We start from the raw sequence: 23,616 nt of genomic DNA on the forward strand, positions 1-23,616 counted from the left end.
AAAGGCATTACATGTTCTTTTTTTATCAAGAAATCAACAGAAATCTGTTAAAACTAGAACTTCTAAAAGTTCCAGTAAATTTTCTTTTTTTAAAATAATTTATTTAATTTCATTTTATGTGCATTAGTGTAAAGGTACCAGATTCATTGAAACTGACATTACAGACAGTTGTGAGCTGCCATGTGAGTGCTGGGAATTGAACCAGGATCCTTTCTTTGGATGAGCAGACAGAGCTCTTAACCACTGAGCCATATCTCCAGCCCGGTAAATTTTCTTTTATTCAAATTAACTTACATCCTAAAAAGCTTCACAAACAAGTTCCTATATTTTACTAATAATGATTAATCTAATATGAAAAAGAAAACAAAGACTCCAGTACTTACTAATGAAGTTGTATTTTAATAGAAACATAGCCTATACTGTTCATTGAAAAATCATTTTATTATAAACAACACTTATACACAAAACCAAATAATGTTGATATTACAGTTCTAAAAAAATTCTTGGTTTATCTAAAACAGTCATGATGCAACCTCAACAGTGATGGCTTCACATTTTCCAGTCTCTTGGTCTGTGCACGTCACCTGTAAAGATCCATCCCTAAAGAAAAAAGAAATAAATTACATTTCATAAGCTCAGTTTATACATACACAGTCTTTGAGGAGGACTTTGAAAATTTCAAAAGAAGTTTATTAAGATAAAGATTAAACACAAGTCCAGTGTCTTTAAATTTGGCACGTGCTGTTTCTAGGAGGCTCTTTGATTTTCTTCTAGAACTCTTAAGACCATAGCTACATTCCTTGGAATTTTAATGATATAAACTTAAGACTTTATACAAGCTCAAGACTGGTCATGCTAACTCCAAACCCAGGCCATGGCAAGCCCATCCTCATGAGGTTGATATTCTAGTATGGTTTACAGAATATATTGTTCCTACAGTTAAATGAGAATTATTTACTTGAAATAAACAATGGTAAAGATGGCCCACTAGTAAAGAAATGGCACTAGCTGAATTAGTACTGAATTTCCTAGAGCTTTTCCATAGAGATAAAAAAGGGCCATAGAAGAAACAATGTTGCTAGTTACTTGGCTTATACTCCTTTCTAAAGCATAAGATCTCACTGCGGAAATGTGATCCACTAGGAAAATTGCTACAGCATTTTAACAAATAACTTGCCTAGAATGGTAATAATTAGCTAAACGCTAAAGGGACCAAGTTTCAGAGACTCTTCGTAATATTGGAAATACTTAATTTTGTACCTTTTCATAGTAAGCACAGCTAATATATCACGTAATCCATTTTCTTTTTTATCTAAATCCTGGAGCACAACCTGTTCAAGGAAACAAACAAACAAACACAAAGGTAATTCAGTATTTTTTTTACTGTAAAGGATCAAAGTTTAGTTTTTAATCAAAACAAACCTTTAAAATGCCAACAGTTTTCAACTATCCTACCATTTAAAGAGAATTCAAAGATTAGGGAGTTAAGCCTTGTTATGTACAAATACCTCCTTAGAGGGAGGACAAAAAGACAATTAACATATTTGTCCCTCTTTTAGGCCACAACTAATTAACATGATTGTTGCTAAGAAGTATTGTCCTCAAAAACCAGACCACTTCAAGGGGAAGTAATTAAACCACTCCCTATAGTAACACAGATAACCCGCAAACACACTTTCCATGTATATTTAGAATGCTATCCATTTGAAAGAAATACACAGAATTTTGGGGCAACACTTGGATGAGGGGTTAGGAGTCCAGCGTTGCTGCCCAGCCTGTCAAGATCAAGGTTAATGACTTTATAAGCCACTGTCCTGTGACTCAGTTGGAAAGGAGGCAAAACAGATGGGATCACAGAAACATTCCCCTGGAAACTCAGACACAGAACATTTACAATATTCTTTTTCTTATTTTCTGTGTATAGCCCTGGTTGTCCTCAAACTCAGAGATCCACTTGCTTCCTCCTCCAAAGTGCTGAGCTCAAACGTGCGTGTCACCACTGCCCAGCCTGCAACTTTCTTTTCAAAAAAATAGATGGGCCAAGAGCAAAGAGAAGCAGTATAAACATAAAATTATTTCGTTCTTATTTTTTCATAATGCTTTCAAAAGAAAAATCACTTTCCCCCCCTTATTTTCAAAAAATGAGTAAGTATAAGTAATTTATTCATAAGAATGTTACCATAGCCGCTGTGGTGGCACAGGCCTTTAATCCCAGCACTTGAGAGGCAAAGGCAGGGGGATCACTGTGAGTTCGAGACCAGCCTGGTCTACAAAGTGAGTCCAGGAAACCCAAGGCTACACAGAGAAACCCTGTCTCAAAAAAAAAAAAAAAAAAAAAAAAAAAAAAAAACCAAACACACACACAAAAAGAATATTACCAGACTACATATATTTTGTATTAACTGAATTGACTTCAGAAGGAAAAGCGAAATATTTGCCTACAGCAAAGCTGTAGTGTCCAGTTTGGTGTATTTACCTGTGCAAACTTGGTCTCCTCTTTAGCAGAGTTCTTTCCCTCGGACTCATAGAGTTCAAGGCAGACAGAAGATATACTGCCAGGGGCCTGCAGTGTGTGCTGTCTTCGAGCTGGCAGCGGCGTCCCGGATGGAAACAGTACTGTGAATCTGTTGGCCCCTGATTCATCGACCCCCTACGAAGCAGGAAAGCAAGATGAGTACTCTGGTTTTTATCTTTACAACTGAAAATAGTCCCTGTGTCTCCTGCTGTAAGAGAAATATATAGTACTCACTGACAATCTGGAAAGCAGGCACAACACCCAATCCCAGCCCTTTGTTTAATTGCATACTGATACATAGTTCTCTCATATGCTAGAAGCTGGTGTTTAAAACTATACTTTCATCTTCTCAGGAAGTTAACATGTTCCATAGATATTAAGTGAAACAACATAAAGAGTCCATAAAGATATAATCACTGGTCTAAATTTAAAGTTCTTCCTGTATTTGCCACAGGACTTATACATAACAACAGAAATGAAAACTTACAGCAATTAATTTGTACTACCTTTCTGTAAATGCATGGAAAACTAAACCCACCTTCACTAAAATATCCTTGGCTGAACACTCTATCATGAGAGAGTCATCCCCTGACGTGCTCTCTTTCCCAGCAAGAATCCCGGCTTCCATGGCTGCACCAATAGGGATGACCTCATCTGGAGGAATGGAGTTGAGAAGTTCCACAGCTGGGAAGAGGTCCTTAATCAGCTGCTGTAGCCTGGGGATTCTTGAAGATCCACCACACAGCACAACCTGAAACACGAGGAGCAGGATGAGCCACCTGCATCACATGAGACCTTCTTTGATATGTTACTTGACATACAAACATACTTACCATATCTTTTCCTCTCAACAACGTTAAGAATCTCACTATAAAATACAGTACAGCAATACATACAGAGCTTACGAGCGATGTACAAAGTTTAAGCCTGAAGTCAACTGAACAGCAAGTAATTAACCTTCTGTACTACCCCAACATTTTTAAGAAATGTTTACAAGTTTTGTAACTAATATTGTTAATCTATCCATAAGAAAACTACACCACACATTTGTTTGTTTGTTTGCCTTTAGCATGGAATAACAGCAAGGACCTTGAGAAATAAAGATGTTTTATGATTGCAGAAAACCCCGTTTTAAGCTCTTGGTATGCTTTCTGACTAATCTCATATCTGGAGAACTTCATGTATAGCTTACTCTTTAAATCCCCAGGTTTCACCCTGATTCATCCAATTATCATCCTGGACACGAAGAGTGCTGAACACACATCTCGGGAAGGGAAATCTGATAATCTTTTAATGGAGGCTCTCAAAGTTCAACGTGACAGAAGCTCAGCACACTAGTGCTCTTAGGTAAGGGGGATGAGACAAGGGATACCATGACAATCTGCAAGTGAGGGGATAAGAAATACCAGGGTTGTTTGTCTTTTTAAAGTGGGTTTGCCTTTAAGAAGGACATATTTTCCTAAAATCTTACCATCTTAGTAAATACTCACAGAACAAAAATATAGACTGTCTTTTAAAAATTCCCATTCAACAAAAAGCTGTATTAGTAAACTCTCCACAACAACAACAACAAAAACTTGAAAAATTTTGTCTTAATATTTCATTTTAGGTTGAAAAGCATATAGTGTTACTATTGGCAGTAAATAGTCAACTAATAAAAAAACTAGGTTTTAGTTTAAATTATTTAAGTAATGAATTTGAGAAATTAGATTTCTTCTGTAAACTTGAACTTTGAATAGAAAATAGTTTTCCTTTGGTAATATGCCTTCTGTGCAGTAACACAGTTCACTGAAGGCGGGACTTGAGGGCGGCTGGGGGTAAAGATGGTTTTATGTAGCCCAGGCTCAGTCAAACTCTCCATGAATGCAAGGATTACCCTGTAATTCTGCCTCCACCCTCCCAAGGACTAGAATTACTGGCATGCACCAGCCTACAGTGCTAATTATCTGTCCTTTTTTCTTTTTTTGTTTTTCCAGACAGGGTTTACTGTGTAGACCAGGATGCCTTGAACTCACAGAGATCAGCCTGCCTCTGAATTATCTGTTCTTACTACTACAGGTTTCAGTGTTTTGTAAAATAAAAACACCTGAAAATGTAGCTAGTGCCCATCTTTTAGTGCTATGGTGAGGATTAACTGTTTTAAGGCCTATAAAGCCCAGTGGTCCACTCCTATCCCTGGAAGGTGACTGGCCACCCGTCAGGCCTGCCTAGGAGCCTGACCCTGTCGTAGCATATCTCCGCAGAAGCATTGGGAGGGAAAGATGTTCTCACGTGTGCATCCTCTTTATGACTCCACAGGCTGGGAAGTGCACATGGCTGCTCCCTTAGCCTACATGCTGTAATCATGAAGCCACTGTCTGCTACTCACATGCAAGCTGGGCAGGACACGAATGTCTGCTCTAAAATGCATGGAGAGGGGAGATCTTACTGCAGGTGAAAGATGGTTTCGGGCTTTTAATTCTTAAAAGCCTGTATAAGCACAACAACAATCTAAGGCTTCAGAAAGTCCAATCTCAATTCAAGCAATTCAGAGTTGTACTGCAGTGACAATTAAATGACAGACCCCATGACAAATGAAGAAGGGACCGACACTAACTGGCCATCCACAGCACGCTTCAGACTGTTCCCCAGGTTACATCTCAGTCACTGTCCCACAGGCCCTCAGAATCAGCGGCCAACTTCTACGGTCAAGTACTGCCCCTTTCTTACAAGAGAGAAAGGAAGGTGCGGACAACTAAGCTGCTGCTGTGCAGCTGTTTCCACTGATCTGCAGGGGAAAACTCCCTAAGCTCAGAGCCCACCCCAGGCCACGGAGGAGTACACTTGCTGGGGACAGCAGGCAGAGTGGGAGGGCTGCCTACAAACAACAGGGTGCTCCCGGGGAGCAGAGCTGTCATCCACGATGGTGAGAGTTTTCTTAGGATGCAGCTGCCCAGGAGCGGCCAATCTTCCTGTAAGCTATCCCCCCAAATTCAGGAATGACACTAGGTTAAATCTTGCTGGTTCTCACTAACCTCAAGATCCTCAGGACATCACTTCATCTCTGGACTTCAGTGTTTCAACTAATCACATTGGGGTAGATGACAGTGCCTACCCCACAGCTGACTGCTAGTGCTCAACAGCACATGTGCCCAGTGCACAGGACACACTTTATTATCTGTTTGCTTTACACAGATAAACATACACTGGAAGGGAATTATTCTGGGCTTTATTTTTTGTGAAAAACAGAATATACACATACATGTGAGTTCGCCAGATCATTAAATATTAACAAAAGTTCCGAAACATGAATAAAATATTGTTCTTCACCATTATCTTTTAAGTTTTCAAAACATGAATAAGATATTGTTCCTCACCATTATCTCAAATTGTCCCTAAAACAAATGAGGAAAGATAAAGTGTTACCTTGTTAATATCATCTGCTGTAAATCCACTTTGACGCAAGAGTTCTCGGACTGCTTCTATACACTTGTTAAAAAGCGGAGAACAAAGAAGTTCAAATCTTGCTCTGCACTCACAGATGTGCACATGGGATGAACATGGGACGGAGAGAAGAGGGCAGAGCAAAGACTTAGTGCAGTCTGGCTTCTCAGAAGAGCAACAGGTTATTAAACAGTGTCTCTGTGTGTGTTCCCAAGTTAGTTTCCTACATATCTGAAGCTATTTAATAGCCAATGCAAAGGGAGGGTCGTCTTGCTCATGGCTAACCCCTAAGTGCCCAAAGAATAGCTAAGAAGATACACAAATACATGGCATGGCCAATGGTAAATCTACCGATTTTATTACCATTTGGATCATTTTGCTATTTTCACAGGTCCAAGCTTTATTATTCTTAGCTCCTTCCCTTTATAGCCTGAGGTCATGGTATAAGAATATCCAGTCTGTACTAAGGAAGTTGTAAACTGACATGTAATGTTGAGACAGACTCCATCCATGAAAAGTGTACTGCCTCATTTCATATTCAACTGCTTTTTTTTTAAGTTACTACATTTTACTAACAAATAGCAACAAATACCTCAAAAAAAAAAAAGTTCTACAACTTGCCAAGAGTGGTGGCTCTCTTCTTTAATCCCTGTGTATTTGATTCCTTTATATTTACTTATTTCTATGTGTGTGTACGGTGCACAGGTAAAGACAGAGAACTACTTAGGGGCATTGATTCTTCCATCATGTGGGTCTCAGAGCTCAAACTCAGATCATTAAACACCTTCACCTGCTGAGCCCTCTTGTTGACCCACACTTAATTTCTTAAATGCAGATGAATGATTTCAAATTTTCTTACCTAAAAATACTAAAAATACTTTATGGTTGAAATATTGTAGACAAATTCCTTAATGAAAAGTGACAAACTTAATTTCATTTCTACATAGGTAAGAATAAGCAAACATACACCGAGTATTTGAAGATACTTGGGACTAAGGCATTCTGGAAATAAAAACGTGAAGATTTTCCACCTCTAAAAAGACTTTAATGCACTTTAATACATTTTCTGTCCTTTGGGCTGTGCTAAAGAGCTAGCCACTAGCCACAAGAGCTCCCAAGGAACAGGGTGTGTAAAGTTTCCTTCTGACAAACACAACTTTAATAAACATCACAAGGCAGGATTTTTAGAAAAGCCAAGGGAAGGGAGGATGCTTGACTATAAAAAAAGATAGGGGAGAAGGTGCCCAAAACCAGTCAAGAGAATCCAAAAGCCACACTCGGAGAGCCAGGGAATCCTAACTGCGCTTCAAGGCAGTGTGCTGTCAGGCTGTTGGGAAGCTGGAACAGGCTAACCAGAGTTGCTGCAGCAGGAGATGTGCACCGGGAGAGGGAGGAGCAGCATCCAATCATCTGCGCGTGTGCTTCTGGTGCAGCTGCACTCACTGTAAGCCGTGTCTTGGGTCATTTAAAAGACATGGCCATTAAGTGCTTTTTTATGCACATTTAAAAAATGTCACAGATGATTAAAATCTAAAGTATTGGCTAGGGATGTGCTCAGCTGGTAGAGCGCTTAGCAGGTATGCAGTCCTGAGCTCTCCTACTGTATGAACTGGCACTGTGGTACATGCCTGTAGTCCCAAGACTGAGGAAGGAGATGCAGAAGGGCCAAGAGTTCTAGGTCTTCCTCAGCGACGATGAGTTTGAGGCTAATCTGGGCTATATGAGACCCTGTCTCAAAATACAAAACAAAGGGTTGGGGATATGGTTCAGTGGGCAAGAGCACTTGTTCTGCAAGGGTGAGGACCTAAGTTTGAGTCCTCAGCACGCATGTAACAGACTGGGCATGGCAGCATGGCAGCATATGCCTGTAACACCAGTATTAGGGGAGGAAGGGGGACCACGGATAACTCTCCTGAGAGTGCTCTTAGGCCAGCTAGCCTAGCCAAAACTGTGAGCACAAGACAGATGTCAGTCTTCAGTAAAGAGCAACAGTCAGAGAGCAAGATCTCTGGAATCAAACTTTAACAACTACTTAGTCTAATAAAAACATTGAGTTCCAAATATGGAGACAGTGAAGTTCCCTGACTACAGATAACCAAAGACAGAAAGAAAAGCTGCACACTGGAAAATCACACACAGAATGCCTGAACTGTCTTTCGTATATCAGTTTTACCTGGACACACTGCAGTCAAAATCTTGACCTTCATACAATGAATCTACGAAACAATTGGCACTTCCCAAAGTTGACAAAGAATGTTTGGCCACTTCAGCACTGTTCATCAATTTCATCATGGCTCGGGCATTTCCCCTCACGTCATGTTTGAACAACCTAAAAATAGAACATTTGAAGTTTAAGGGTCCTGAGTAATTTGTAATTCAAGGCAAATCTAACTACCATTACAGCAATATGCATTAACCAAAAGCTAGTAATGTGGCTTCCAATGCTGTTGAACTTTTCTAAGCATACTGTCTGGAACAACAGACAACCAACGTTTATACTATTTTGAATGGCATGTAAGCATGATAAACTGTACTTTGACATCAGAGTCTCTCAGGTGTGACAATCAGACCAGAGCGTATGTGTGTCGCCTTTACGATCAACACCATCACTGTGCACAGTGTAAGCTAGGCATGGTGTGATACTGACAGTTCCAGGTGCTTCCTCATGCGCAAAACAGTCTCTCGTCTCCTCTGTGGGTTACTCTAAGTAATGATCAATTGTTTTGTTAAGCAATACCTTTATAATAAAAAGCAGTGCATGTTTTTACTGCGTGTGGAAAAACAAAATCAAGCTGTCTTCACCTTTCGTGCCCCTGCCCTGCCTGGCTTAAAAGGCACACTGCGCTGATGGCTTGGCACCTGATGCCGAGGAAACGAAGACATCTGGCTTCAACACGAAGAGAAAAAGACTCTTCCTTGGTCCCAGGATAGTTTAAAGCACTGGGACTAAAGACTCAAAGGCTCAGCCTTTGAAAGTGTATTAGACCTGAGTTCAGTTCCTCTACAGGGGCTGAGCTATGTCTCCAGCCACATACATCTTAAAAAGAAAAGGCAAGAAATTAGAACACCAAACCAAATCAAACCAAAGAAACCGCTGAAGCCTTGAAGTGAAGCCTCAACCAAAACGGGTTGGGTACTCACCTCTGGAACTCCGAAGCCAGGTACTGTGCTAAGGTTTCTGTGAAATGTGCACCCCCAATGTTATCATTGGTGTTGGTTGAAAGAACTCGATACATCCCACTGTTAACTTCCATGACACTGAGCGATAAGGATGTTCCTCCAAGCTTAAATACCAAAACATTGCTTCAAGAGAGAAAAGAATGGTAACACATCCTAGGATCACAACATTTTAAAGCAGACTGTACTTTAGAAGCCTTTAGTCTGAATTTGTTTAAATTAAAATGAGGAAAGATTACAGCCCGGATGAGTCATCAGCTTGTCTCCAGTCACCAGGAGGGGACTCAGCCTTGAATTCACAATTGTCTGAAGGACTAGACTTCAAGACACTAACTTTTCATGATTATTATGAATCCAAATAGAATCAAATACAGAAATCCTGTTAATATTATACAAGTTACAACAACATAGCCTATGGATCCAAAACACAGCAACTCTCCACTTCTTATATATCAGAATTCATAATTCTAATATTTCTATGTTTATCTGGTTTACCGCAAGATAATTTCCTATGATTTATACACATTGGTTTCTCTAAACATGAGAAATTTGGATACAGTCAAACAATTTGGAAAGGTTAACACCATATCTAAACTTCTCTATCATGTTGCCATCAACTGCTAACACCATTTGTTTCCAAACATGTCTAAAACTGGAAGTCGCCATATGATCAATAGTGCCCCAGTGTCTGCTGGAAACTGGATCACTGTATAATTAGCCATTTCCACAACAAAATGAGGGGATGGAGAAGGCTCAGCCTCCCCTCCCTCAGTTGCTCAGGCCTGTGTGAGCTTCCTGAGGAAGGGCTGGCACCATGCTGATGGACGCTACGACCGCACTGGAAACTAGAGGTCCGTTCTTTACCTCTTCCCGGTAGGGCAGTCTTGTCCAATCCCGTAAGCAAGAAGAGCTGCAGATGGCTCGTGTACTAGTCGCAACACCTTGAATCCAGCGGCTCCAGCTGCTTCTCTGTCAACAATTTGCTCTCAGTGAATTTCACAGCACAGCACGCTCAGTCCTACACTTGTAGCTATGCTGGAAGGTTCCTGGACTAGCAAGTGCTACTCCACGAGACAGTGCAAAGTAGAACACACGAAAAGGAGATGACTGGAGCCTACTTCCTGTTTCTTTTTGGTTTTTAGAGATAGGATTTCTCTGTGTTAAAAAGAACTGGCTGTCCTGGACTCACTTTGTAGACCAGACTGGCCTCAAACTCAAGAGATCCATCTGCTGATGGGATTAAAGGTTTGTGCCACCATGCCGGCCAAAGCCTGCTTTCTTGGCAACACAGTTTGTGCTTATATTGAATAAGAAAAAATAAACCTGTCAGGGCTAGGAAATGGCTCAATCAATCAACTGGCCTGTTGGACAGGCACAAGGCCCTGAGTGTGAATCTCCAGCACCCATAAACACAGGCGTGGCAGTGCATGTCTGTAATCCCAGTGCAGCGCAAGATCCTTGGAGCTTGATATCCAAGCAGCCAAGGCAAATGGTGAGTGCCAGGTTCAGTGACACCTGTTGCAAGAGACAAGGTAGAAAGTGACAGAAGATGACACCTGGTGGGACCTCTGGCCTCCAAAGGTACCAGCAACAAATATATGTACTACACACACGCAGATATACACAAAAATAGAAAGAAATGGAAAAGTTAGCAGACAGTGCTCTTAACCACGGAGCCATCTCTCCAGTCATTTTTTATTTTTCATTTTTTAAAGTTCACTTCTGGGGAGCCTCCGGGCCCTGAAAGTCTGAGCTGCACCTTGTCTCCAGATTGTTCAGAACACATCGCTCTGAAGCAATACCACACTGTCCTAACTAGCGCTAACTCTGAGGTCAGAGCTGAATCACACTCATCTGTGAGCACTCCACCCCAGGACCTTATGAGGTAAAAGAAACCAGTCTTTTTGGTTTCTTTTGAATGAAGAAAGCGATTAAAAGCCCATGATTACACATTTTAGGAAACGATAAAAATGTCAAAAACATTGTGGAATTTTCCAGTTTCATTGCTCTGGGCCCACAGATAAATGCAGCAATTCTCTGCTTACCAGAGCAGAGGCGGAACTCTATCACAGAGTAAGGACAAGCGTGCTCACAAATTGCATTTCATGACACCTGTGAGGACCAAATCTAAGGTTTTTGTTTGTTTGTTTTGATGTTAAGAACTAAGATAAATAATTGTTTGGTTCCAAAAAAATCCCTTTTCCCAAAGTCTGGCATTTAGACAAAAGCCAGCATTCTCTCAGGAACTTGGGAAAATAACTTTACCTGCGAAATGAAGTACTCTCCTTGTCTCTGGCATTCACTAACATGAGCCTTTGGTGCCTATTATCAAGGTCTAGGCGGGCTTCCAGGCTCCTTCCCTCTCCAGTCAACAAGTACCTGTTACACCTTGAAGTCCTCCACCCTGCTCAGATTCCCCTCCTCCCAGGTACCCATTTCCTCCAGAGCCCTGGAATCCCCCTCCCTCACTCCTTCCCCGAGAGACAGCTTCAGCAGTTTGGAATAAATTTCCTTTCATTCAGAAATCCTTTCTTTTTTTTTTACAACATTCATATGTATTCCCACATAAGCCTCAATTACATAGAACAAGCAAAGTGATTCATAAACAGAGTGTAACCTGGTAGTTAAAACAGCTAACAGGGCACATGGCATCTAACACTAAGTTCTCTTGGTGCTTCAGAAGAAGAGCTTAATGATATTACCAGGAAGTACGTACACATGCCACTGTGCTGTCTAAGCAATTGATTTCCAAACACATTTTCTCAGAGTGTAATTTGTATTCTTTTAACTAATCAAGTTAAGACAGTTACACTTACCCCAGAGCAGATTTTTGCTTTTCTCCAAAATCAAATGGGACGGTAATAACTACCTCATTTGCATCTGAGCCCAAGACAGAATGTGCAGTTTCTGTACATTTAAAAGCAAACAAATAAAATAATAATAAACTACTTTCTGTAGTCTCCTAATGAAAGCCAAAGATTTCCTCACTGAAAACGGTCCCAATTCTGCCCACCCCGTCCACTCCCTCCTGTGACTCTTGGGTCATGCAGTGCTTTGTGTGGTTTTCATGGCTTATGGACCCAGAACCAGGGACTTTCCAAAGAGCCTGGCTCTTCATCTTTGCATTATCAGAAATCTAAACTAGACCGGGTCCAGGGAACTAGTTTCAAAGACATGAATATGAAGACATAAGAACTGCTTTGTCTCTCACAAGATTTCTTTCTTTTCCCTGGACAGGGTTTCTCTGTATAGCCCTGGCTGTCCTGGAACTTGTGGAGACGAGGCTGCCCTTGGCTTGCAGGGATCTGCCTGCTGGAATTAAAGGCTTATGCTAACACCACCCACTGAACTAACTGAGCCTTGTTAGGAATATAAGCCAGAATTTCCCAAATTGTTCTACAAAGTGCTACTGACAAGCTGAGCCTTTGTCTGGAGTGGTGATGAGATCAGAGCTCATCATTCTGCCCACATCCCCATGAAGAGGGCAAAGCCAGCCAACCTTTAAGTTCTGCGGTTATTAATATGGCCCAATCCTTTTACATTACAGCTTGAACATCTGGAATCTGCAGTGCTTCAAAGCGTTCCTCAACAAGTTTTTGATTTTGGCAAGTTTTGAAGTTCAGAAGTTTGGATTAGGGATTATCCTCACCCCTGCCACCAAGACAGGACTTCACTGTGTAGCACTGGCTGGCCTAGAACTAAAGGTGTGCACCAACATTCTACCCAAGGATTAGTGATTCTTTCTTTCTTGTTTTTGTTTTTCAAGACAGGTTTTCTCTATGTAGCCTTGGCTGCGCTGGACTCACTTTGTAGACGAGACTGGACTTGAACTCAAAGACATCTGCCTGCCCCTGCCTCCCTGAGTGTTGAGACTATAGGCATGCATTACTGTGCCCAGCTGGATTAGGAATTCTTAACTGGCAGGTTCTAGGTAAATATCCCCAAATTCGAAAATTTCTCAAGTTTTATATACCTCTGGTCCCAAGCATTTCAGGTATGACTTGTCCTTACAGGGAAGGTTAAGGTCAGAGCCAAGCAAATTCTAGTTTCGACCAAACTGTTAATTTGTGGAGCCACTTGATGATTTCCTCCTCAAATCTTTTAGTTTATGTGTGTAGTGTTAACTTGCCTAGAACTCTTTAAAGTAGGCCAGGATGGCCAGCCAGCAAGCCCCAAGCACATATTTGTCCCCAACTCCTCAGCACTGGGAACCACTTTCCCAAATCTTTAAGGTTAAGGGATCATATAAAGTTAAAAGCTAGAGGCTGGAGAGGTGGCTCAGTGGTTGAGAACATGTATTGTTCTTACAGAGGACTGGAGTTCAATTCCCAGCACCCACATCAAGTAGCTCACAATTGCTTCTAACTCCAGCTCCTCAGGCACATGCACATACACAGTCATACACACGTACATAAATAAATAACAATACAAATATTAAAAAAGAACTTGCAAAATAAAATGTTAACAGTTCACTTTTGTGCACTACCTTTCATTTTACTGAATATAAGTCTGGCAACATCTTCTGGATTAACAAATTTTGTTTCTTCTCCAGTATCTATTTCATATCGCAATTTTCCATTTTTCTCAACGACCTAAAAATTATAACAATATAGAATAATCTAAATAAAACCTTAAATGAAATGCAGTTCAACACTGTATGGCAAGACCTTTGGCAATTCATTACTTTGAATAAGGGGGACAGAAAAAAAGAACCATACTCACTGAACATTTACTTTCCGAGATGTATTTCTGAGCTTGCGGATCGGCAGAGCTGTTCATAAAGAGATATAAAGATACCCCAGCATTAAAAAATATTGTAGATACATAAGGTTTAAAAAAGTCTGTACTCTTCACACCACTTAATAGATACAAAAATACAACAAAATTATTGAACTGCTCAATAGTAACACAGAAGGTTGAACTTGGGGAGTATTTACAACTATAACTGTTATTCATTGCACTTGACAGTAGTTAACTGTCTTGTTCTGACCTTGCCATACATTTTTAATGAGTCTGAATATTTTCAATGAATTTATACCCTACACTTTCAACCCTATGATCCTGAAGGTCCTACCACTGAAACCCCAAGGACAAAAACTCAGGCAGGGTAAAGACCCAATGCCACATTTGCTGCTTGGTGTGTACACATGAAAATTATCCCAAACCAGAACTATGAATAGTGTATATGGAAAGTTGTCCTTGTTGTGAAGACACCAATAGACATTATAGATTGATGCCCATATAAAATACAAATGCATCTATGACATGGAAAACTGGTTATGTCCTAAGACGTTAACGCCAGTGTGAGTTGCTTTTGCCCTCTGTTAGCACTGTAGACGACCACTCTGCTTCCGTCCTCGTGCAGGCGGGAGCTCTTAAGTCCTTGGCTTAATTTCATGCAGAAATTAAAAGAAAATAGTCTGCTCCTCTCTAGTCTAAGGAGCTGTGGCTGTTCTCTACACAGTCGTAAAAGCTTAACAGGAGTTGAAAATTAGTAGTGGCCAACAGCAGGCCAGGGGACATTTGAGAACCTTAACCCCAGCCATGTAAGGGGACAAAAAGGGTTTAAATAGACTAATTTGGTTGAGAACTCTGGAATCACATGCAAGTTCATCTTACCTTTCTCCTACACCTAAAAACTAGAATTAACCAGTCAGTTAACTAATGGTGTAACTGGTCAGCAACCAGATCTACAGTGTCGGCTTTAGTGTCGCCCTCTCCCTCCAAACTGCCTGGTCTTCCTGTTTTCTAAACCATATGGATTTCATCCCAGATATTTTAAGGGAGGGCAGGAAAAGAAAAGACAAAGTGTCTGCAGAGTGGGAATTTGTACTAGTTCTAAGTTCCGCATAATTCTCATGTGTTCAGAGTAGAATCGGATTGACAGGAACCATCTACTGACTATGGAATGTAAGCTATTAACCAACAACATAGGGCCATTTTCAAGGAAGGCTATTTTATGAAAGTGTTAGAACTCTTAGAACTTCATGTCTTAGCGGTCATGCAGAGGCCTCTTTCCTCTGAGGACAGGGTGCCCATATAGCACAGGGAGCAAGACACACAGAAACGACACTGGAGGCTCACAGGCAGACACACAGGAAGCAGGGCAAAGAATCAGTTACCATCACAGAGTAGTGGACAGACCCACGACTACACACAAGTCAAAACTTTATTTGTCCACACCAGGATTAAGTTACGTAGACAGAGAACAGCGGGAGGCTGGTACACACAGCGCCTCATTCACATTGTGCCCTTCCGGTGTCGGCCCTACCATCGCGTCACAATTCTTACCGGCAAACGCCAGGTCTACTTTCTCAGGTATCTCTCAGTTACCAGGGTCCTGGGTTTGGCAACGCCAGCACAGGGAGTAGCATGGGGTCTTCCCACTCCTGTTACAGACCAGTGCCTACACATCTAAGTGTACATTCATCAGCGTGCTGGTCCTCACAACACCCCTGTGAGGTAGGTAGCATGGGCAATCGTTAGTTCCCACTTTAGGGAAAGAACCTGAGTTCCAGGATGGTGAAAGGCTTGCTGGAGGAGGGACGGGTAGGCCTGAGGCTCAGGCAAGACCTCCAGGCTGCCTTCTCACGCTCGGCCCCCACCACTGCACTGTCTCCTTTACTGTTCTGCATGTTTTGTTAACTCCTCAGGGCCTGTGGTTTATTCCCTTATTTTGGTTACTCTGTCCATTCAGGTTTTCAAATGCCTCAAATTTAACTTCACTTCTGTTCCTTAGCGTTTCTCCCATGTCAATCAGAGGCCCATCTATATACTCTATCACCATTAGACTTAAAGTAGGTCTGTTTTCTGCAGAGAACTTATCTATATTAGCTTTATTTAGTTAAAACAGATATGTATCTTTCCACATCATGGCCTAACCACAAGAGACAACATACAGTATCTATCCACTTCAATGAAAGAAAGGCATCTATGGATGTCTAGCATGATGCTTTGAACTTTCACCAACATATCAATAAACATCAATACTACAAAGGGTGCCCTTAAACACAATTGTAAACAGTATTTCAAACAGTTATAAATGGCTGCTTACTGAAAATACTATAAATAGCTCACCTCCATTTTCACCTTTACCATGTTATTTAAAGTTCTACAACTCAAAGGTACTATAAAAATTATCCAGTAGAAATTCTTCAACTTAGAGATAAAAGAAACTGAGGCACAAAAAAGGTAAGTGGTTCACCCAGTGAAAACAGCTATGACAGAACTGGAGTCAGGAGTTCTAATCAGATTGCAGTGCATAGTATACACGGCTCTTGCAGCCAGTGTTCATGCTTAGATTTATTTATTTTAGTAAATGAACACTCTACCTGCATGTACACCTGCATGCCAGAAGAGGGCATCAGATTCCACTATTGATGGTTGTGAGCCACCATGTTGTTGTTGGGAATTGAACTTAGGATCTCTGGAAGAACAGTGTTTAACCACTGAGCCATCTCTCCAGCCCACCAGTGCTCACTCTTACAGCAGCTTGCTCTCTGCCACCTATTTATGGTTTCAGGGAGGTCCCAGCACTGCTTTGTCCTTTCCTTTACTACTCAACATTCCTAGCTTAGCACCCAACTACAATACAACTGGCCCCCTTGAAACAAACCTCTCCCAACATACCTGCTCATGTTTTCCCAAGCTTCCTAATTGCAGGAGGGCATTTAAATCCCCAAGATTCTTGCTGGTGTTCCTAGAGTACTACAGGACCCACTAAGACCCAGAACTCTCAGTGCAGTGGGATGTGTGCCTGGGCGGCGTGAATGCACTTGCTCAGGCTTGTGTTGAAAGAGAGCTATCCCTGGGCAGAGGACTTTATCACCTTCCACAGTTCTCCAAACTGACGGAAGGGCAGACCAGCTGCTCTCTTCCACCACACCCACCAATCCTACCAATCCTACCAACTCTTGTTTACAGCACTTGAAAAAAAAAAGTTACTCTGGATCTAGACTTGCCCTCAGTAACACCTTAGACACCAAACCCAAGACCAGCTCATGGAAACAAATGCAAGCAGCCACAGGCGGATTGGAAATGGATATAATCCAGTTTTTCCATGTTCAAATGGCAACCACAATGTAAACACAGGAAAGGGGCTCAAATAGTACAAAATACAAAGAATTTGCTTATACTCTCCACTTTATAAAACAGCCACTATTTTACCACATTGAAGTCTACCAATAGGAAACCTTTCCTTCCCACAGTGCTCAATCAGATCCTTATCTCCACAGAGACCAGGAACTACTAAAACTAAAGCAGGGAAGCTGCATAGACTAAGAGGAGGGCTTGCTAGTAGGTATGTCAAAGATACAGCAGTGAAAATGTAAGAGACAGAGACACAAATACAGCTGTGCCTAGCCTAGTGAGCCACAGAGAGACTTAAGACCTTAAGATCTCAATCTAAGAGGCAAAGGAATTAAACTGATAAAGATTCAAGCAATGAGGTCACCGCTACACTTCTGTATGTTGTAAGTGAATGTGCTTTGCCCAGCTTCGCCTTAGCCAAAAGCATGTGTTAATAACTTACATGTGTATAGTGCTTTCAGACTTTAATCCTGTCACATCTATAAGCCACTTGATCCTCACAACAACCCTGTGAGGTAGGCAGGGCAGGAATGACTACTGATGCCCTTAACAGATGAGGAAATTGTTGCAGAGGTAAAGAAATTTGCCTCACACTAGTGAAGCCAGGACAAGCTAGGGAGTGGACTTGGCTTCTTCCGGTTTCTATACTAGGCCACCCTTTCATTCCTCAAAGGCTTTCCTGTTAGTAGAAAATCTTAGGAAAAGGCACCCATCTCTGTTCCACATATTACAGTTCATCTATTCTTTTTTTTTCTGGAGACACAGAAAAGGAGCCAGGGTTCCAGAAGGTAGTTGTTAGAAATAGACTTGTTTGGGAAACATCCATTTGATCAGTTCCTAGCTTTTGGTGTTTGAAATCAACCTCTGAAGTAACTTTTCAAGCCCTAGCTGAAAAGCACCAGTTGCTTCTTCCACTGCTGTTGCCAAGCGTCTGACGGCGATGACGGCATCCCTGCGCAGCTCATTGGCAGTGTCTTGTTGGGCACTGGCCTCCTCACCAATAGCAATCAGCCTGTCCAGCTTCTCTTCCTCTCTCCTGGAGAGTTCTCGTGCCAGCTTCCTGTTTTCTGCCAACTCAGCTGCAATGGTCCTGGCCACCGAGCGCCTTCTTCGCCTTGCCCACCGTGGAGGGGGCTCATTGGTCAGAGGTCTATCCCCACCAGAGATAAAAGCAACTGTGGAAGAGGAGCCTGGAGGTGTGGAGGCTGCCCCAAGAGGGTTTCGGCTGGTGCTGATGCAGGGACTGGATTCCCTCGACACACCCAGTCTGGTCATGGGGATGCTCTGACAGGGAGCAATTGCACCTCTGAAAAGGTGGTGGGAGCTGCTGTAGCTGGGGGTCCCTTGAGAGCACCCTGAAAAACAAAGCCACAGTGTTGCAGAGAGGACATTCCTGCTAGGGGAATGCTTGCAGCCAGCAACAGAGTTGGGGCAGTTACAAAAGTAGGATAGTTCTTGGGAAGGCCTCTTTCCACAGGGGATAAAGGGAAAATGATTCTGTAATGTAGATATCCAGGCTTCTTTAATCTTCTATAAAACTGACCCTGTGTGTTCCCCAAGACTCTTTCCATGGGGCTATCCATCCCATTTCCCCCCATGGATTCCTAAATACCCATTACAACTAATGCCCAGAGCCGGACATATCATTCAGGGTTGGAACACTTGGCTGACATACACAAATAATGCCCAGACTAATATGCTTTCAGAGAGTATGTCTTTATGTGTGAAGAGTTTGACCACATACCTAGGATCATAGCTAAAAACCTTGAGTACTTTAAAGAGGGGGTTCAATGAGACAAATCAGTTATGCTCAGGAGGGTGCTAGCCCAGCTTTTAACACTATTGGGACCAAGTGACTCTAAAACCCAGTTTCTCATGCTTGGGAGTTACCTGCACCCGAGGATTCATCCCAGGAGTCCTCAAGGTCACTGGCTTCTTGCATCCGGTCACCGATTCTCAGCTCACAATCCTCATCTGATTCCTTAACTGTTTGCAAAATACGCTGATGACCAGCTGCCTGAGTACCTTTCACTTTCCGAGTGCTGGTTCCCTCTTGCCCTGGGGTGTCAGGAGCCACTAAATTCTGATCACAGTGCTTGGCCCAAGCAGCAGCCTCCATTAAGTTGTCTGAGTCAGTTACTATCTGATTTCGAAGAAGCTGATCCAATGTATCATAAAAGGGACAGTGCGGTGGATCTCCCATACTTGTGGCATGGGCAACATAGGCCTTTAAGTACAATGCCTTCAGAACCTTAAACTTGGAGCGGCACTGGCGTTCGGTGCGGGGGAAGCCTTCCTGCTGCATCCGCTTAGACACGGCCTGATAGACATCTGCATTATGATGCATAGTCTGGAGGCGCTGGATGTACTCTGCCTCGCCTAGTATGGAGAGAAGAGTTCGTGTCTCCTGTCTGGACCACCGGATGCCCGCACTGCTACTGGGGGTAGCCATAATGGGCCGGGAAGGAAGGCTACTGAAGCAAGCTCCTGGGTAGCAGGGTACAGTTTTGAAGGCCTGGGGAAGTTCTGTATGTTCTCAGTATATTTCCAGGAGCCATCGGTTCTTTCCTCTCAGGGCTAATTGCTGAGAAGCCAGGTCTGAGGGCCACACTTCTGGCTGGAAGGCCACAGGGGAATGAGAGTTACAGGGAAGGTGTGAGGATCATCTTGGCAGCAAGATAAGCAGGGCTACCTGTGTGTAGGTCACAAAGAGGCACATGGCCAGGCCTTTGGCAGTTCACCCACCCAGGGGAAGTACTGGACTCTGGCTTGGTAACAGAAGGACTGACTCTCTACAAAGGACTAAATACATCCAATGCTGAGACCTGATATAACCACATCTTACAAAAACTACCATGGTCAGGTGAGGCAGTTAGGCCGAGGAGGGAAATAACCTGAACATGAGGCAACCATCTCAAATGAAGTACCAGCAGGGCTGGGCTCCAGCGCCATGTCTGAACAGTACTCAAGTTTTACTAATTTTGGCTCATTTATTGTGGTGTGTCTATGTGTAACCCATTTGACTCACTACTGCATTCTTGCTAAACAGATTTAACTTTCAAGGCCAGAGAAGTGAGCTTAAGCTGGTCTACTAATACTAGGTATGTAATATAATAAATGACAGTCACAGTAGAATAAAGGAAAAAAGCCAAAACGTCACTGCCTTCCAGGGAATAGATATGGAAATGTTCTGTCTTGGTTGAATCAACATTAGTCCCAGTTGTGATACTCAACGACAGTCCTGCAGGACGGTATCGTTGGGGGAAATGGTAAATCTAATAGATACACTGGTTGCCTTTGTTTTCTTTCACACGAAACTAAAATTATCTCCAAAGGGGGAGGGTTACTTAAAAAGTTACTGGTTCCTCAATGACTCTGGCTTCAAGATTCATCACAACTCCCCACTTACAATTCAAAAACATTTGATGTAAATTTATTTTTAATATGCTTAGCCATACCTTTTAACTTGCTTAGTAATAACTACTAAAGCTAAAGGATATGGAATATAATCACACACTCACAAAGATCTGAATTTGTTCCCAAATACTGTGAAATCAAGTGCAGTGTACTAAACAGGCAAGAGCTATAAAATAAACATGCATATGTAAATGAAGTAGGTATTAACTTTAATTAACAATCTCCAAATATTAAAATCAATACAAGGAAATGCTTAATATTTACATTCTAATCAAACGAAGTAGAAAAGACAGAGTGGAGCTGAAAATTAAAAGTCCTGACCTGCAGGCTTACCTAATTCACCTTTTTAATTTGGAAAAATTACAAATTCCATGCGTCTCGACTTACTCATCTGTAAATATCAAAGGACAGTACCTGCCCAACTAATTTTTAAGAGGATATTGAGAAGATCCAATAGAATCATAGATGTGAAAGCACTCAAAACTACTCCACCAAAAATCAAAGGGCCCTAATTTTTACTATGATAATCTATAATTTGAGGAGACAGAAGTCTGGGAAAGCAAGCCTCTATAATCGTCCAATTAAAGTCACAACTGATGATTGACCTGCTTAAGCTATTAACTAAGTTGTTTCTCCAACATCTGTGAGTCAACTGGAAAAATCAGTTCCCAAAAGCGTCACAGAGGGCCCCCAGGAGGAAAAATCAATAGCAGCTACCTACATTATGACAATAGTAAGATATTTTGTAATACTCAGTCACCATGCAGAGAAACCTTCAAATTCCAACAAAATTATTCAAGTTGACTCAGTTAAAAAATATATATATATAAAAATGCAAAGATTCCAAAGTACCACTTGTGACTGACACAAATGACTAAACGTAAATGACCATTGGCATTAATACTATCAGATTTGTTAGCAAGAAGCAAATTTCTGAGCAAATCCAATGAAATGACCATCACCAAATAAACCAAAGTGTCTCCAGTGTCATTTGAGTTAAGTCTAGAACTTACAAACATATACATTTTTATTTGTTACCACATCTTAGAGTACGTTATATCATACCTTCTGCCAAGGATCTGTTTTACTTTCACTACTGTGCTTGAAATATTTCTTATTCTACTTTGTTTTGCTGCCAGTCCAACCACCTGGAAAAAAAAAAAAAAACATATTAACTACAATTCATGTGATTCTTCATTATTAAGTACAAAACTGAGGGCAATAGAGAGTACCTGCTCATTTTCAGAGAAAGCAACGATGGCTGGTGTGACTCTGTCCCCCGCATCGTTTGCAACCACGTCCGCCCGGCCGTCCTAAGGAAAGACATGGAAGGGTTAAGTTCTTTCCCATTGGAACACAAATCTCACCGAGTATATCTGCAGGTTGTGGTGGATTTTAGAAGAGCCACTGTACCTGGCATTTACTCCAGGAGTGATGGCCTAAATAATAAGTGATTGTTATCTGGGATTTTCAGGTTTGCTCTTCCTTTGGGAATTTCAGAGCCTCTGCATGACCTCAGCCACAAGACATTCCTGGCAAAGTAGGAATTCTCGCAATGGCCGATAATTTCTTAGGTAATGGTTCCTTCAGACGACTCATATAGCAGATAAGGGGCTTTGGTATTCTGGAATTGCCTTGCTAAAAAGCCTTTTGTGTAACAATCAATAAAAGTGATTCCGCAAGGTTACTGGGGGTTCAGTCCTCGGAGACTGCTCCAGCCTGCTGCTTGCAAAGCTCAAGTCCCATAGTGTCTCTATCTTCGATTGTCCTTCCTAACTCAGAACACCCGACAGCAGGTTACTTTGGCATTTATGCCAGTGTTACTTTGCCATCTATGTGGAAAGAAAAACTGGCATATCAATCTTTTAACTGCCACTATTAATTTCTTAAGAGTTTAATAAAAGGCCTCTATGCCACCCATTTCTCTCCCGGTTAGTTCTGTACAGTAAACTGGATCAAATATAAACATTCTGTACACAATAATGAACAAGCAGGGTAACATGATTCTCCCACACATGAACTTTCCCCCACTGCTCTCCTACAAATGCAGCAGCTAACCCCTTGGGACCTTCCTTATAAATCACGTAAGGCTTAAACCCGAGGCTAGCAGCGGCTAAATTCCTTGTCGTTGTTCCTCCTGCCCCGATATTCAGGAGAAAGAAGTCACAGGTCTTTGTCAAATTCTCAGTTCTAGAACCATCAAGTGCGTACAGCAGCGTCAGCTCTTCAGCAGGTACCCTTCTCTCCGCTGAAGTTCCACAGCGCTTCTGGATGCCCAGAAGTTCCAAAGACCTCCCACTCCCGGGAGTCCCGGGCCCATGACGTCACCATCACCTCCTGGGAACTTCGCGGTCGGTCGTCACTCAGACCCCTCCCGCCTCCAGGGCGTCCGGACATCCACGCTCGTTCTAGGCATCTTCCTAAGAATGATGCCCCCCGCCCCGGGGCTCCTCCAGGCACCACGATGCCTGACGTCTTCTGAGCCCTCCTGGACAGCCTGTGGCCGGATCCTCCTCAGTGCACCCTGCAGGCTCGAGGTCCCGGAGACTCTCCGGGTACCCGTGGCCTTCCCGTCCCTGAACCTCCTCAGAGCAGGCTGCAGCCCCAGAGTCCCAGGACGGCGTCCGTCCCGGAGTACCCGAGATCCCCTCTGCGTCCACCCTCCACGCGGGGGGCGATCCAGGAACCCGCAGCACTGTCGCTCGCTTGCGCGCGAGGTTCCCGGGCCGACGCCCCGGAGCCAGCTCCCCAGCCTCACCTTGTAGACAGCCACACAGGCCGACGTGCAGCCCAGGTGCACGCCGATCGCCGCCATGAGGCGGCGGAGACCGCGGCAGCGCAACGACGGGCCGCTCGGCAGCCACAGCCACCTTCCTAGGAACAAGCCCGTCAGGCACTGCGGGGACTTCACGTTCCCGCCCGCACAGCGTCCGGTCCGCTGCGCCGGCCTTCCGAGTCTCAGCCAATCAGAACAGCGATCCCGCCCTCCTCCACAG

At 42.7% G+C, this 23,616-nt stretch overlaps 2 protein-coding genes across 4 annotated transcripts; both read right to left on the reverse strand.

The window, feature by feature from the left end:
* Window positions 1-379: 379 nt before the first annotated feature.
* Window positions 380-23,557, reverse strand: Hspa14 (heat shock protein family A (Hsp70) member 14). Its single transcript, XM_021647486.2, has 14 exons — window positions 23,379-23,557; window positions 21,853-21,933; window positions 21,686-21,768; window positions 13,838-13,886; window positions 13,602-13,707; window positions 11,932-12,022; window positions 9,980-10,084; window positions 9,080-9,241; window positions 8,112-8,267; window positions 5,921-6,023; window positions 3,054-3,266; window positions 2,477-2,650; window positions 1,261-1,331; window positions 380-600 (listed from the first exon to the last, which is right to left on the reverse strand). Exons 1-14 carry the CDS (start codon window positions 23,433-23,435, stop codon window positions 522-524), a joined length of 1,530 nt encoding a protein of 509 aa, XP_021503161.1. The 5' UTR covers window positions 23,436-23,557; the 3' UTR covers window positions 380-521.
* On the reverse strand, window positions 15,267-21,909 carry Msantd7 (Myb/SANT DNA binding domain containing 7). Of its 3 annotated transcripts, none has more exons than XM_060372755.1 (4): window positions 21,853-21,909; window positions 21,686-21,768; window positions 19,094-19,820; window positions 15,267-18,558 (listed from the first exon to the last, which is right to left on the reverse strand). In XM_060372755.1, exons 3-4 carry the CDS (start codon window positions 19,653-19,655, stop codon window positions 18,041-18,043), a joined length of 1,080 nt encoding a protein of 359 aa, XP_060228738.1. In that variant the 5' UTR covers window positions 19,656-19,820; window positions 21,686-21,768; window positions 21,853-21,909; the 3' UTR covers window positions 15,267-18,040. The 3 variants fall into 3 exon arrangements, with proteins under 3 accessions (XP_060228738.1, XP_060228739.1, XP_021503162.2); XM_060372756.1 differs by having other exon boundaries at window positions 19,094-19,189; window positions 21,853-21,908; XM_021647487.2 differs by lacking the exon at window positions 19,094-19,820 and having other exon boundaries at window positions 21,853-21,907.
* Window positions 23,558-23,616: the final 59 nt, after the last annotated feature.

The sequence above is a fragment of the Meriones unguiculatus genome, chromosome 19 (genome assembly GCF_030254825.1).
Source record: "Meriones unguiculatus strain TT.TT164.6M chromosome 19, Bangor_MerUng_6.1, whole genome shotgun sequence".
Taxonomy (NCBI): domain Eukaryota; kingdom Metazoa; phylum Chordata; class Mammalia; order Rodentia; family Muridae; genus Meriones; species Meriones unguiculatus.